At 35.5% G+C, this 15923-nt stretch overlaps 1 protein-coding gene across 32 annotated transcripts in view; it reads right to left on the bottom strand.

The window, feature by feature from the left end:
- Window positions 1-15923, bottom strand: part of TCF4 (transcription factor 4) — a 361926-nt gene that overhangs the window by 118545 nt on the left and 227458 nt on the right. For 21 of the 32 annotated variants that reach the window (XM_032654531.1, XM_032654537.1, XM_032654541.1 and 18 more), the window contains 2 exons: window positions 8823-8952; window positions 8290-8339 (listed from right to left, as the gene is read on the bottom strand). The exons of 2 other annotated variants lie outside the window; for them this stretch is intronic. In XM_032654531.1, coding sequence (XP_032510422.1) covers window positions 8290-8339; window positions 8823-8952 — 180 coding nt within the window. Of the gene's footprint in view, window positions 1-8289; window positions 8340-8822; window positions 8953-12082; window positions 12187-15923 lie in introns of those variants that run through there. 9 more of the 32 variants (XM_032654534.1, XM_032654544.1, XM_032654552.1 and 6 more) reach the window with 2 other exon arrangements.

Raw genomic sequence — 15923 nt, 5'->3', positions numbered from 1 at the left:
CATTGTTTGTAAAATAATTACTTATTGGGGTTTGAATTTTGTAATTCCGACTATATCTGCTCATAACAAATATGCTTAATTCTGCTTCCTTCTGCCTAGCACTATCGACTAAGCTATAGATTTTATGTGGCAACATCTTGTATACATTTAAAAATAAAATTCACATAAAGGTACTCTATGAGGAACCCACAGGTTTTGGTACTGAAATTTCACTCACCAAGCAGATGCCTTACTGTTAAGCGTGACATAAGTGGCAGAACGTGTACCTTTTTATTACATAACAATACTTTCAAATACTACAACAGTTACAGAAATAGGTTTATTTTCCTATTTAGCTTCATGGTTGAAAACATTCAAACTGATTCAACAAGTCTTCATCACCAGGCCATGAATATTCTTTTAAAATCTCAGTTCCAGAAGAAATGAGACATGAATTAAGTACTGCTGCATCCTTAGACAAATTTTATTTTTATCTCCTCTGCTAACATCTCAAGCCATTTGACTTTCTTACCATAAAGCCCCAATTTTTATACTCCACTTATTACTGAATTATTTTTTACTTCAAATTTGTTTCAATAATGAGCAAGCCAGAAAATATTATTGTACCCTGGGCTTATACACCTGAGCACCTGTGAGGCAGCTGCATTCCCCAAACAGGGTTACTGGAAAACATTACCGCTCGGAATCAGCCACCTACTTGAAACTGCCTTCTCACAGCAGCTAATGACACAATGATAAACTGTGCCAACTGGCAGAATGAAAGCCATTACAATATTATTGTAAGTATAATCCAGGAGGCATATTTAGAATGATATGGGCTGGGAGGGAGGAGGCCGCGGGAGAGAGTTAGAAACTCTGTCTCAGATTATATCAAAATAATTGCTCCAGAACAGCATTTTCCTAAACTCCCTAGACGGGAGCAGCAAGTGGTGACAGTGACAGGTTTTGTACGTGCATGTAAGGCAGGTACCACAAGGGTAATTTTTCTGAGAAAACGTAAGTCTTTCTGAGTCCATGTTTCACAAAGGAAATGCTTTTTCATCACCATGGCTGAAAACAATTGACAGAGGGCAACACACCAAAAAATTTTCTTTATACTTGGCTACGAAGGGGGCTGCATAAAAAAAGTCCCTATTCTTCTGTTGCACTGAACACTCAAAATAAATTGAGTGAAATTTAATCCACACACAGATCCTCCTCTGACTACTCTGGAAGTAAACGCTTATGGATCAAGTTTCAAGCCTAGCAGGATACTGATGATGAATTCCTCAGATGACAAAATTAGACTAGAAAGACAATAGTGGGTGCCTGTAAAGCACGGAAATGGAATCCGTAAAAGGTTCTGTTCAAAATCGAATTTGCACATTCTCTCGGAATTCCAATCGATGCTTCTCCTTGAAACTTAAAGCATCTTTATTTCCAACCCTGAAATTTTCCAAAATGCAGAATCTTCTGCACTACCTTCATTTCTCTGAAGAGGGAGTATAAGCTCTAGCAAAGCAGGAAACTCCTCAAATAGCTCTGCACCTATGCAACAGCTGTAACTAAAAAAAAAAAAAAAAAAAAAAAAAAAAAAAAATCAGAATCATTCACATGCTGCTGTTCTGAGATAAAATACCGGAGTATTTAAAATTACAAACTTTGCACCGAATTTTAGAAAAGCTCTCATTCCTTTTAAAATGAGCATGTTCGTGTATACACACATATACTGGGACAGTTGGGATCAAGGCTGAGAATTTCACGTTATTGCTTTGAAATGCAACTTTATGTTCAGTTTAAGAATTCAGTGCAATTTATTAAAATAAAACAACACAGCAAGTGTCTGTCAACAGCCTGATAGAATCTAACCTGCCTTAAGAAAATAAAACTTTGCTATTTTTGAAGAAACTCTTCACGCCTTTCAGGATTATTGCTACGTATTCATTCTGAGAGCATCTTATTTAAAGTCCTTGAATTTCTATCTGATTTTGATTCATGACTTTCAAACAAAAAATTTAGAATTGCTTGAAAGCAAGAAGGCACACCTTGAAAAAGCAGAGTTGTCAGTAATCGGGGGGAAAAATGAGAAAATTTCGCAATGTTAGAAAATAAGACATGTTTCAATTGATGAAATATTAAAAGTTTAAAATGATATTCAACCGAATATCAAGCCAAGCATCTCTATCATTCCACAAATACAAAATAAATGCACAGTTAAGCCAGATGTTGCAGAACAAGTTTTTATAATTTCGAAACACTCACAAGCCTGTCATAATTCTCTCTCTAGGTAAATCAGCCTTATAGCAGCTTCTTAGCTTCTTAATAATTAAACCACTCAGATGGAGCCCAAAACTTCACACCAAAATGTACTCTTCAGTAAAACTGAGAAAATAAGGTTCAAAATAACAGTTCCCTGAAACGTATTTCTCCTTTCTCAACAAATGAGTCCAGTTTTACACTAAATGCTATTGTTCCGAAATTTCAACAAAAATCTTAGCGGTTGAAATATTGAAACCTTGGTTAAAAATCAAAGAACACATGGGGGTGAGAGGGGAGACATCATTTGTACCACCTTAGAAGAGCTTGCTTAGTAGAATAATCAGACAAAGCTGGCTGAGAAGGCGTCTCCATTGTGGAAATAGCTAGGTGGTTGTGTCTTGTTGGAGTGTTTCAGGCATACATCCTTTTCATTTGTAAATATAATCCCAGCCGAGCTCAGAAATACACAAACCTTTCACCCACAGTTAACTGAAGAGTTTTTCTTCTCCCTTATGTTTCTTCTCATTTTATATTTAAAATATACACACACCAGAAGACACCTCTTTAAGGGGAGCAGAATTGGATTTCAAGACAGGGAGGATAGTAGAAGAGAACCCTCATTATTCCAAAATTTGGAACCAAAAATATAGAAATCTTTTAGAAAACTCCTCAGAGATTCGAATGCCTAATGGATTAGGTGTTGTATATTTGTATGAATTTTATATGCTTTTTGAAATATTTTTAATGGAATAAGTACCCCCAATGAAAACTTAAATATAGATTCTCCTATAACCAGCAATTCGAAAAAAAAACACCTTAACTTCTGTAACCTATAACTGCAGTGAAGAGGAAAAGACTGATTAATGTACATGCTAAACTTCTGAAGCCTTTGGTTTAATGACTTCAGTATTAACTGAACAAAAAAAATAAATACTTTCTTTGTGATGAATATTTTCTCGACTTTCAAGGTGTTCCCCCCAATGTCACGTTACATATTCTGTGTGAATTCTGTGAATAATTCTTTTGCCCTATTTGGGATGACTTAATTGCATTATCCTTTACCTTCTTTCTGCCTATACATTTTCATGACAAATAAGCATAATTTTAATATCTACACTTCATATTTCAATATCATTCATTAGAAAATGGGCACGCTATGCTTAAAGTTAACTATTATGAGCTATCCTAACATTTTAACGCAAACACCTACAGTTAAACTTTTTCACAAAGTATCTACTTCTCTAGGAATGAACTTTGAAGAGGCCCCTCCTTTTATAGCTTATCACACAATTGGCTTCTTCTAGACTTTTCTACACAGGATGGTGCCCAGGTGGCTGACACCTAGTTCACTTTAGAATCAACATAAATTTTATTTTAGCAAAAGTTGTATTATCACTGAAGTTAAAATTTTGTTCTCCTGAAAAAGCATCATTACGATTTCCTTGAGATCAATTTCAAAAGTGATGGGGGAAATTAAGTATTTTAAGTACTGAGGTTTTCAATCATATAAAATTTCTAGGCTTCTAATAAGATTTAAAAAATTACCAACTTCTCTTTTAAATTGTTTGTGATTTCTTCAAGCATTTGAGAAAAAAACTTTTTTTTCTAAAAATAGCTGAGGGTATAACCTCAACGTCATGTTTGCAACCTTCAAATATGAAGGTTTTCATATAATGGAAAACAGAGAGAACAGTTAATGCTGTCAGCATTATCCAACTTTTCCTCATATTCCTAAAAATCTCTTCTGTGAAAAAATGTCTCATCCAGACTTTAAGATTTTATTTTATTTAAAAATTCTTTCCTTAAAAAAACTGGTTAACCCAAGTATCTCATACACATTGAGTTTTTATTTTTTGAGTCTACCTAATGATTAACTCATATCTCAAATTTCCTTGGAGGATCCAAATCTTATTTTAGATTCTTTAAGATAGTTGAAATTGTTTTCCTTAAAATTCATGTGTTCAAAATTATCTCTGACCACTTAATACAAAGCTTGTTAGATCTTCCTGAATTTAAAGGCAAAAATCAAACCAAAAAACAACTGCAATTTCACAGACTTTCTTAAAAAGTGCAGTTTGAAAAAAAAGATAGCCTGTAATAAGAAAAGTCATAGACTATTTCTAAAGATAAAACTTCATATTTCTAGAGAATTCTGAAGTTTCAGGGATTCTAACTGGGGATCTTAGTGAGACTGTCACTGAAGTTTCAAAACTGAATTAGAAGTGGAGACAAATTCCACCAATGCTTGAAGTAGAATGGTTGTAGTTGTTAATAGTTTCTGGTTAAATGTATATCATTTTGAAACATTCCAAATTATAAGAAGATGAAGATTTTATGTGTTTACATATTGGTGGGCACACTAAAGTTTCTGAAAGACAATGTCTTTTGTTTCTGTGTTTTTTCTGTGTGTTTGGAAAAAATATTTTAAAACGGCACCAAGTAAAAAAAATTTTTTTTTGCTTTCTAGATTTTAATGCTTCCATGTTAATTTCTAAGAATCATGGACATTTTGTCAAAAAATGTGATTTAACGCGGTATAATTTTCTCTGCACTAACTCATGATTCAATACATATGACAATTAGGCTATACAAAGATAGGAAATTTGCTGGACGGAGCAGTAAAGTTGAAAGCTATTAAGTTCAAGATGATGTATGGCTTCAAAAAACAAAAAAAACAACATGTAGAAATCGAACAAAGAAGTTCACGTGCAAATGCAAGACATTAGATAGGCAAGATAAATCCTCGCGTTCCACAAAAAAAACAAAAAAAACAAAGCTATATTGTTAAAGTCCTATCAAAAGATGAGGGCTATAAGACATTGAGATGTGGCTGAAAAGAGCAACATACTAAAATGGGAAGAGAGAGCACAAAAATGTTCCCCAGTACTAAGCAGGGCTCCGGTGGGCAATTAGATAGTTGTCAATTTCACACAGCCTTTCCTTTAAAAAAAACATCACCCCAGCCCTAACTACAGGCCTCTGCTCTCCAAGGGGACAGACTCCCTTCCCTCCACTGCGCCTGTGCATTGCGACCCTGCAGGCTGGTTCTTCCGCCACCCTATCACTGTCATGCTTCCACAGTGACTCGAGGTCTCTAGATGCTGCGCACAGTACAAACACATTCAAGGATCCTGCCAGATCCATGGCACAATGTTGGGCCAGGCTTATGTTTTCTCTCTCCCACAGATGCTGCAGTTATTTTCAAAAACAGGGCCAGTCCAGCCCCTCACTCTCCCAATTTCCTGCAAAGATCCAGCCTAATGGCGGCAAGAGAAGTCCAGTCTCTGTCCCCTAGTCCTGCCATAAATAATATCTGATTACAGATGTTACCGTTTAAATTTTCTTCCTTTACGTTAAGGAAGAGAAAGGGCCCATTTTGAAAAGAAGAAGAAAAAAAAGTGAGTTGACAGAACAGATTGTGACAGATTTATTACTATTTATCATGGTAAATATGTATTGAAGAAAACATATAAATGTCTTTATCTAGTCATAATCACTCCAAAAGAAACCTTTTATTATCCCCAATTTTTTATTTGTCATAAAAATATTCATACATATTGAAGTAAGTTTTAGAAGTATCTCATGGGATAAAAATTATTTGAGCTTAAAAGAAGGACTAAGCATGGCAGAGGTCTAAATATACAAAAATATAGATCTACTGGGGCAAAAGTGTTACAGTATCTAATACAGTTCGTCTCTTTAGATCAAATTGAAATATATATTTTGTGCAGTGATAAGGCATGTGGATTTTGTTATCAGTAATAAGCAATCCAATTCACGTAACAAAGCTAACATAAACTAAGTTAAACTGCTATTAAAAGAGAGCTGAGATTTGTTTAAGTAATGACAATAAATAGATGACTGGATTCTAAAATCAACCAAACTAACTTCTTCTTGCTTAAAACAAACAAACAAAAAACCAAACAAACGAAAAAATAACAAGGATAAAATTTCCATTTCAACTGAGTTTTCCTCCTTATCTTTCAAAAAAGAGTTCCTTATGGACCAAAATACCAAAATGTTCCTTAAGGACAATTAAAACGTTCAGCCAACATAAATTCTCAAAGAAGAGGAAACCCTAAACTGACCACCAAAAGCCAAAAATTAAATAATACAAACTACATTTTCAGTTCCTGATTTACTGGGAAGAAAGGAAAGATACTTTTATACTTCTGAACATATGACAACATTATCAGCAACACATAATTGTCTTAACAGCAAAGGAAAAAACTATACCAGTGAAATTTTCTATAGTAGCCAGTTAGCTCTACAGAAATACTTAAAAATTTACAATGAATTATGAGAACTTGTTGTTGACAATGATTAAATGGATAGATAATATCTACTGCCACACCAAAGCACTCCTTAGAAACTGTGTAAATTTCTGCATAATTTTAGCACTGGAAAAAATAAACTAAGTTTATTTGAGTATGAGGCATAAACAGTGTACTATAGCTTTAAGTTTTGCATGGCTTTTATAGCAAAGAGCTATATTATCATTTTAGAACATTCAAAGGTCCACTTATTGTATTTAATACTGTCCGTATTAGGTTCAGGCATGTTTAAAATGTAAACAGCTGTGAGGACTATATCATTTGAAGTTGTCATAAAAGCTATTAAAAGCTAAAGTTTCATCTACATTAAATCTACCACAAATTTCAAGCTTAAAATATGCTTCTAAAAACCTGCAGGGATATTAGCCAATTTCAAGACGACACAGAAATTCAAAGAATAAACCACTCAGTATGTTTTTAAATGACTTATTGGTAGTCCAAAGCGACTATTTTATACACCACTGGCAGTTTTATTTACACAATATTTTTATATATTTATGGATAATTTTGTGACGCTTCTTCAACATTACCGAGTCTATGATAATCAGCGTACAAAATTTGTTTTTTCTCCCTGATAAGACTTATTCTGATATATTCGCTTAATAATTTTTTGGATGCACTGAACTGAAATCAAGTCAAACACACAGGTGTTTGGGTTAATCTAATCTCAGCACATTTGCAAAACCTATTATTCTTCTAATTTATTAAAAATGAAATAAAACTAATATGCGAGCACTGATTGGTAATATTATTTTCAGAAATCTAAATATAATTTTATTTTAGAGTACAAGAATTTATAAGGCTCATTAGCATTCTTTTCAATGAACACTAGTGCCCTACAGAACACAGAATTAAATTAAAACTATATATATAGAAATATATCATAGGCAGGAAGGAAGAACAAAAAAAAAAGGAGAAAGTAAGCAGGAGACAAGGAAAGAAAAGAGAAACTCATAGTTTTATTCTACATAAGGGGGAAATTTCTAGAAACAGGTCAGTTCTAAACAAAATTTAATTATCTAGGAGCTCGAATTTGAAAAAACAAATGTATATATGGATTGAAAATAAGATATCATGTATTTAACTATGATTACAACCAACTTTTGCTATGTTGGCAACTGGAGAGACCGCAGCAACCCCTGCTTATAGCACCAGGTATTAAAACGACCCAGAATGCCTTTGGTTCCAGCTGGATTCTTCTAGTTGCCACCTGGTATTCCAGACACAAATGGCTACTGATGCAGCTACCTTTGCAGCCTTTATTCAGTCCCCTCTCTAGAAAATAGAGACATTCTCCCTGCACTCTGGGCTGAAACCCATGTAAATTTTTCCTAAATCCTCTCCACAAATCTCCTTTCGCATGCAAATCCATAAATCATCATAATACCAACAAAGAATTTAACCAACACGTGAAACTAATACTCATGCTCCTGAAAGCTCTGTGCAGGTAAAACTCCTCGAACTTCAGGCACCTTTTCAAGGCTCTCTTCAGAGCTTAACCAGCTGAATATCAACACACCCACCCCGTCTTCCAGGATATGCAATTAATCACTCCAACATGGGTCAGGTGGCTGGAGGTGCCCATTTCTACCTCGGCCACATTCTAGATAAACACACCGCTCTGGCGGATGGAACCTCATTTACTGCTATCTCCTTGGCATCAATACAAAGCAGAACAAAATAAACAATATACAAAGCAGAAACAAGCAGTACTTACTGAAGATGGCAAACCTGGAGGAACTTTTCGAACTTTCTTTGTCTGAACCTCTGAAAGAAAATGAGGAGGCTGTGAGGTCCCCTGCATGCCATTCTCCTAACTAAGAGATTATACCACGAAGCCATTTAGATTCGACCAGATTTTCTTAAATCGTGACTTTAGCAAAATGTCGGTACCGCTATCATCTTTTCTTCTGGCAGAAATCAAATCCTGCCTCTTTCATAAAAATGAAGAGATTTAACTTTTTAATGCTCTGGTTTTTAAAAGAGGTTCCTTAGATGGGCGGCCAAGAGAAAACAAGAAATAAGCATACACCAAAATAGTTCTCCTGCTACTGTAAGTTAACATACCCACCCAACGTATTACTGGGGTAGGGTGGTGGGAGAGTCATGAGCCCGACAACTGAGTACAATTTTATGGTTTTTTGGGGGGGCGGGGCGAGGATAGTTTGAGAGGATGATATTAAGAAAGAAAGAAAAAGAAGAAAAAGCTACTAATAATCACTCAGGCATTCAAACAGAGGAATACCTTACCCAGGGCACTACTGTGAAGAGGCCTCCTTCGGGGGTTATTGCTAGAATACTGATAATACTGGGAACCAGGTTTGGTGGGCGAAAGGGTTCCTGGGTTGCCCATATCCATGTCACCTCCAAGGAGACTCTGCTAAAAGGTTAAAAAGGAAAAACAAACATATAAGGTTACGTTTTTACATTTGCCACCCCCCAACTGATTGTTAGTACTTAAACCAACGCAATAAAGGGAACAGCATCTGCTAAGCTGGAACAATTAAAACCCAACATGACAGAAAGCAAAAGAAAAGCCCTCTTAGAAGCTATCCCAAAGTTTGTGAATTTTAAGTTCTTTACTTTGGAGAGGAAGGTAGACAGTGATGTTCATTAAATGAGATTTTCATCTTTTAAGACGACTAACGTTTTCATCTTATAAGTAAAGGGCATTTATGCAAGGCTAATATTTTCTTTATCTAGAGATAGGCTCATATCTGGGAACTAGCCATGCCCTTCCCTTAACAAGAACCAGGGAGAATCTGATTTTTCGAACGTACACCATTTCCCCCTGCTGCTCACGCTGGGGGAGAGTATAGATGCTCATTTCAGCTGGGAGCTCTGTCTCTCTGCATGACCCTCCACGAATTCACACAGCACCCCCGGAACAGAAAATGCCAACTGAACCAGGAGGAAATTCAAATCCTCACACTGACTCTCAAAATTATAGAAATAGTAGGCATTCTAAGCTAACAGGAACACATTAAAGGACTTCAGAATGCCCTCTTGAGGACTGTCAGAAACTAAAACACATCCCCACAAATGAAACATTTACCTGAACACTAGAAAACTTTCCCAAATATCACTGACTTATCATGGCGTGAAAAATCACTAAGCTTTCGAAAATGATGACATACGAAAAATTATATAATAGTATCACAGTCTCTAAAAGCTACATAGAAACTTACCCATAATATATAAATCGCCTGATTATACTCTGCATTGAACACATTGTTCTTTTAATTATTCTGATATGCAAGAAAACCAGTGTAGATACTACCATTTATATTAAGAACAAATTTACTATTTAATAAAGAAATTTTAGAATTAAGTACTAAAAATCTAACTTTATCGTTACTTGTAATCAACTTTTACTGACTGAACTAATTACTGTCCTTGATAAAGTACAGAATGTGTTTTCCCTAATCTAAATTCTAATCACCATGTCACTCACAACAGACTTAGGGATGCTTCACTAACACACTATTCACATGCAAAATACTCTAAATAGGCCAATTATGACTCTGCCCCTGTTCCCTGGTTAACCCGCTGAGAACTGAAAAATTTCACAAGGCAGTCACCAACTAAAACAAAGGGTCCTTGTTTTAAATTAAGACAGTCTTTTTGATTCCTAAATAGCTCAACAAAGTGGCATGTCTTCTAGTGAAAGCAGTTGGTCAAATATGACCCATAAGCTGGAAAATCAAAAATTCAAACCTCCCCTTTCCACCACCATATAGCTAAATATCATAAAGAGAACGTCTCTCTTCCGAGGGATTTTTGTGAGGGCTGGATGAGTAATATATAAAGGATTAATCAGCTACTGACAAGCTTGCCTTCACTGCTTCCAGTTTAAGACTTTTCCAAGGGGCACATAATAAACATTACTTTAAAATAAAACTTCGAGGATGAGATTTTAGGATGGAAGGACATTTTGAGTATCAACACATTTCGATTATCTTAGTATTTAGCAAACACCTGATACAACCAGATCATTTACCAGACAAAAATCTGACGTCCGAATATTCAATTACTGCCTCTTCCGAATTTAGGAAAGATAACAAAATGCAAGGCAATGACAAACTAAAATAGAGGGCTCTTTGTAATAGTTCTCTATAAATCAGGAATCCAACAGTATAACATCAAATGATTTCTTTATCACTTTAGGAGTGGCATTTAAAAATTTTAGAATCTCAACCTGAAATTTCGCTCTTGGTAAATCTTACTGACAGTCTGTTTACTTCAGTCCAAGTTTTCTTTGCAATTTCCATCAATAAAGCCATGAATGATTTAAATCACAACCTCTTTACAGTTTGGGAAATCTACAAATGAGCCTTCATGTCATTGGAAAGAGGAGTTTGAAAATGATATTATTGATAACTCCGTAGTTTAGACATTACCCCTATTTCTGCAATTTTCTTTTTCTAAAATTATACAAAATATTCCAAAAAGGGCTGAGCGGATAGGTCGAAGAGCTTGCCTGTCATTTTAATGAGCTTAACCATTGCTTAATTCTTGTTGGTCCTGGTGGCAAAGGTTTTCCCTCCCAAGAAAGTAGATGCATTCAATAGGTCAACATAAAAACAAACAGGCTTGCTGTACTGTGTTTGAGCAGCATTCACAATAGAGCTTGAAAAATATAAAATGATAACTAGATAGCTAACTGGCTGTGGCTGACCTCACTGCTGTTAATTTTAAAGAAAGTCATTTCATGGGCCAGTTGTAAATAAATCACGCATCCAACTCTTACATGACATGAACTATGTATAGTGACAGGACTGAGAGCAGACAGCACTTACAAACATATAGTGGCTCGCGCTAATCTTTCTTTTCCTTTTTTTCTTTTTTGACAAAGCACATTCCTGTTTTTTTCTTTTTAGATCTGTTTGTTCCTTTTTCTCTTTTACTCAGACAATAGAATCATTCTTCTAAAGCATACAAAAATAAGCATTTCCTCACACTTAAGGGAGGCTCTAATCACCCCCCTAGGGAAAATTAAGATATAAATATATGTGTTCCTATTGTAGAATACATTTGTAAATGAACAATGACCATTTACTATTGTCTGGCCTTTACCTCACGCACTGAACTCTCTTTAGCTACGAGAAAGATAAAAAAATTTTTTCCACCGGCTGAAAACCTCAGTTTATGAATCTTAAGAAGTTAATGCCATTCAATTTAATAAGGTAAATTAAATATTGCACAAAATAGACATGGCATTCATTTATATACGAATTTACCTACATGTATATATACATATTTATATGCGCATGTATATATACATATATACATACATATCTGAAGACAAATTTATACTTAGTAAAAGTTAGGTGCAAAAGCTAAAGTCCACTTTCAAAACGGGCAACGTTGCCTGAAACAGGATCGTAAAGGTTTTAGGGTTTTCACATTGTGCAAGCTCATGCTCTGCGGTTACGCTGGGTCCCGGTAGAGAGCTGCCTTAGTCTGCCAGGAAACACTGGAAGTAAGATGTGGCATCTCGCAGAGCTAACCTGTAAATCTTAAAGCCAGAGTTTAGCATTTTGTTTAACTGCCTGCAACGTGATGCGCCGATCTCTTCCCCTTATTCGCTCCTTATTTTCTTCCGAAGGCCAACCATTTTGACTGAAAATACCCTAACCAAAGAATAAAATATACTGACTTTGTCAACTCGATTTAAACATTTGGGAGTCCACCCTCTGCAATCAATTCTTCAGCAAAGACCCAGTCCCAACATAGCCACTCAAATGCCAAATGCAGCCATTCTGTAAGGGGCCCTTTCAATGAAACGTTTTGTTTCACATCAGATCTGGGTCTCGGACTATTTTTCTAACACATTCTCAACCCTGCTCCCTATTGCTTTTGTGGGGAGCTTTTTTAACATCCTTGATCAACCATCGAACTTTACTTATGCAACCAAGAATGCAAACCATGAATTAAACTTGGGTAACAGAAAAGCAGCATATCTCTCAAATTAGATTTATAACTGAATGGTAATCAAAAATAGAACTGCTTCAAGCTTAAATGATCAACTTTTTTCTTGTTAAACTAAAATCATCTCGCGCTGAACTATTATTTCATTTCAGTCAGCACTTCAAATGTAATGGGTGGGTGGTACATTTCTAAAAAGGAAGATTATATTTACCCTTAATTATAGATATGAGAGAGATCAGAATACGACGAATGCTGCTTTTTGGCTTATAATTAATTCACCTAATAGGCGAATGACCTTGAATTTCAGAGTTGGAATCTGGGAGAGAAAAAAAAAAGAAGTCGGGGTGGGGGGGAATCTCTGGGGAAAATCAAATGTGACCCTGGTTTCTTAGGGTTTTCTCTGATTTTGCGTCACTCCCATTACGCTGTGATCCGATATCAGACACAACATCTTGGGGGGATGTTGGAGAACAGAGAAAAGCAGTCTCAGATGAAACCAGATTAAGCCCCTTTTCTGAACTATTGCCAAATGCTTGTGAGTCTAATTCATGTTTGGGTATTCTAGTACTCACACAGCTGCAATTCCATTCTTTCCTCCAAACCTAAGTAATGTATAGTGGCTTTGTATAGCGAACTGACTCTTTATAGCCAGGAATTTTACAAGGCTTTCTGTTAATACGGAAATAAAATTCTGAACCACTCTAAGACTTACAAATGCGGGATATATGTAGAGGGATCTAATGGACTGCAGTGCTAAATGCAAAATATACATTGAGAAAAATTATAAATTAGATTTGTTTAAAAAACTTAATTCACAACCGAGGTCACTTTTACATAGTTAATTCTGCACAGAATTGGGTTTTCAAAGACACTGCTGAATAAGATTCCTAACAGCCATGGGGAAGTTTTTGCAAATCCCTGTCGAATAGCTGCTGCTGAGTTTGCCATTTTGACCACAGAAGGGCCATTGCTGACTTACTATAGTAGCAGGAGGGGGTGATGATTTTGCTGCTGTTGGCACTTACTCTGCAACCCAGAAGATATCTCGCACCAAAGGGCAATAAAGAACACAGTATTTCCACCTGTCCGCTTTTGAACTTCGAAGCTCAAAACTGAAGGTCAGTCTCTGGACAGTCTTTATTCCTGATACCTGAAGGTCCAGGAATATACCTTTACAGTTTACTTTGATTTGGTCTTATGCTTCAACAAAAGAGGACTCGGGAAACTTAGATAAGATGGCAAGGATAACTTTCGTAATCAGGGGCTTAAAAGACTGCTGTTATACTGGAGAGAAATGCAAATTATTAAAATTATCCTTTAGCAACGATTTTCTTGTAAGGACTTTTGTCAATGTCTGTCATTTCTACTTTAAAAGTATGATGCAAATTGTAACCAGTCAGAAGTTGAATCCAAACCTTTTAAGGTAAGATGGAGAGCTTTGAGGTCGGACAGAAAGGCCGAACTCTAGCTCAGAGGCATAAGAGAAATGTGAGTGGCAGCTGGTTATGCAATTGCTCTAAACCATATTTTCCTCCTCTGTAAGAAGGGAATAATAAAAGTTCTATCACAGAGTTAACAGGAGAAGATGAAACAACATATGTACAATGTCCAGCAGAGCTGGAGTCCAGCACACAGTTACTCTCCTTCCTCCAATTAATTCATGGCCCCATATTATGATGTACCGATTATCATTTAAAAGATTCCTCGAAAGTTGTGAATGTCAGTCAGATCCCCTACACCACCTTCAAATGAAAGGTATATACTGAGATAATAATTTTGAAAAGTCACTAGTAAAGAACTGAAAAAGAGTTAAATATGGTAGTCTCTATAAACAATGATGACAGCCTCATGGCCTAGAGCTACGCTGGCAAGAAGAAATGGCTAGTTTTCTTCCATGCTTAATAAAAAACTGGCCAACAATCAATCTCTATAATTTCAGCTTAAGTGGCCATTTTCCTGGAACTGCCACAAGGATTTACATCAACGGCTCATTTCATTTTGCTCTTTTGCAAGCATGAGCAAACTGCTACTGTTAATTCAACTATACGTGAGATCAAAACTAGTCACAGTTAGCCAACTGGGTGTGCAAAAATAAGAAATGCATTATATTTGACAGAATTTGATCAATCATGTGATGTTAAATGAATTCAAATTCTTACTACATTAGCCGCTGAAAAATGACATCAAATAAAGTTCAATTTTGTTTTTCCCTTTGCAAGGCCAATTACAGGCACTGAATGGCCATTATGTGGTATTTTTCAAGTACAATTTAAAAAAAAACTTTGCTTCCCCCATGACATCACAAAAAATAAATGCACTTCACAGTTTTGGTTGGAAATTCGCATAACTCGTAAAGAATTCAATTGACCTTGAACAAAATTATTCATTTTAGTAGTGATTATATTTCACCATACATTCAAAAATTCAAATATATTGTCTTTTCCTATGAAGACACACACCACCTTATATTTAAATGTTATAATGTGATGCAAAGGTTGCCATGGTAACTATACTTAATGTATAACACAGTAATAGGTAAAAACTCATGCATTTTGGTATGGAAATTACAACTGCCCAAGGGTTGACAAGATTTATGCATTCACCTGTTTGACTACCTCTCAAATTAAAAATATGTACATACATTATTTATTGTATACAATAAAGTGAGGAAGTCATTCCTTGGTTTCTGAAAATCCATTCTGGAATCCCAGGTCATCTATTACATATTCAAAAGAGGATTACATTTGTTAGTGAGAAAGTAGAAATTCAGCAAAAAGAAAACACAAAAGCAAAGAGTAACCTACAGCATAAGTGGATTTGAAGACATCTTATATAAACAATATAGAATTTAAGATAACTACCTGCTTTTCAGTTTATGCACCTTCTCAATTCAGGAAGTTTATTTAACATATAACCTGATAAGTATGCTGTAATCACTACTTGCCTTAAAACGTTTCTCTTCAGCAATTTTGTTCCAAAGTAAAAACAGAACAAATTTGAATAAGACCTGTTAACATACTAGGGAATTAGCACCATTTCTCCTATAAATACAAACATGTGGCTATATTAAATGTGCTGAAAAGTATATTTGGCCAGGTTGCTATTTTAGTAAAATAAAGGAAGAGTGACCTGTCACATGTCATTCTTCTTCATAGTGGGTGGGAGAGGTTCTACTTCAAGGTTGTTATACTACCTTCCCCTCTAAGTAAGAATCTATAAAACCCATTTTCACATAGAGACTGTTTTTCTGGAGGACAGGGGCCAGAATTTCATTCATCCTGCTTACTAACCAGCAACTCAAACAGGTGCTCATATAAAGTCGAAGAGCCAACGGTATGAGATTCACTAAAATAAAGTATCCTGATAACTATCTGAACTTGTACATAAGATGACAGCCTAACCGCGTGACATGAGGAAATG

This window comes from Phocoena sinus, chromosome 14 (assembly GCF_008692025.1).
Source record: "Phocoena sinus isolate mPhoSin1 chromosome 14, mPhoSin1.pri, whole genome shotgun sequence".
NCBI lineage: Eukaryota > Metazoa > Chordata > Mammalia > Artiodactyla > Phocoenidae > Phocoena > Phocoena sinus.
This window is presented reverse-complemented; position numbering and strand designations above follow the sequence as displayed.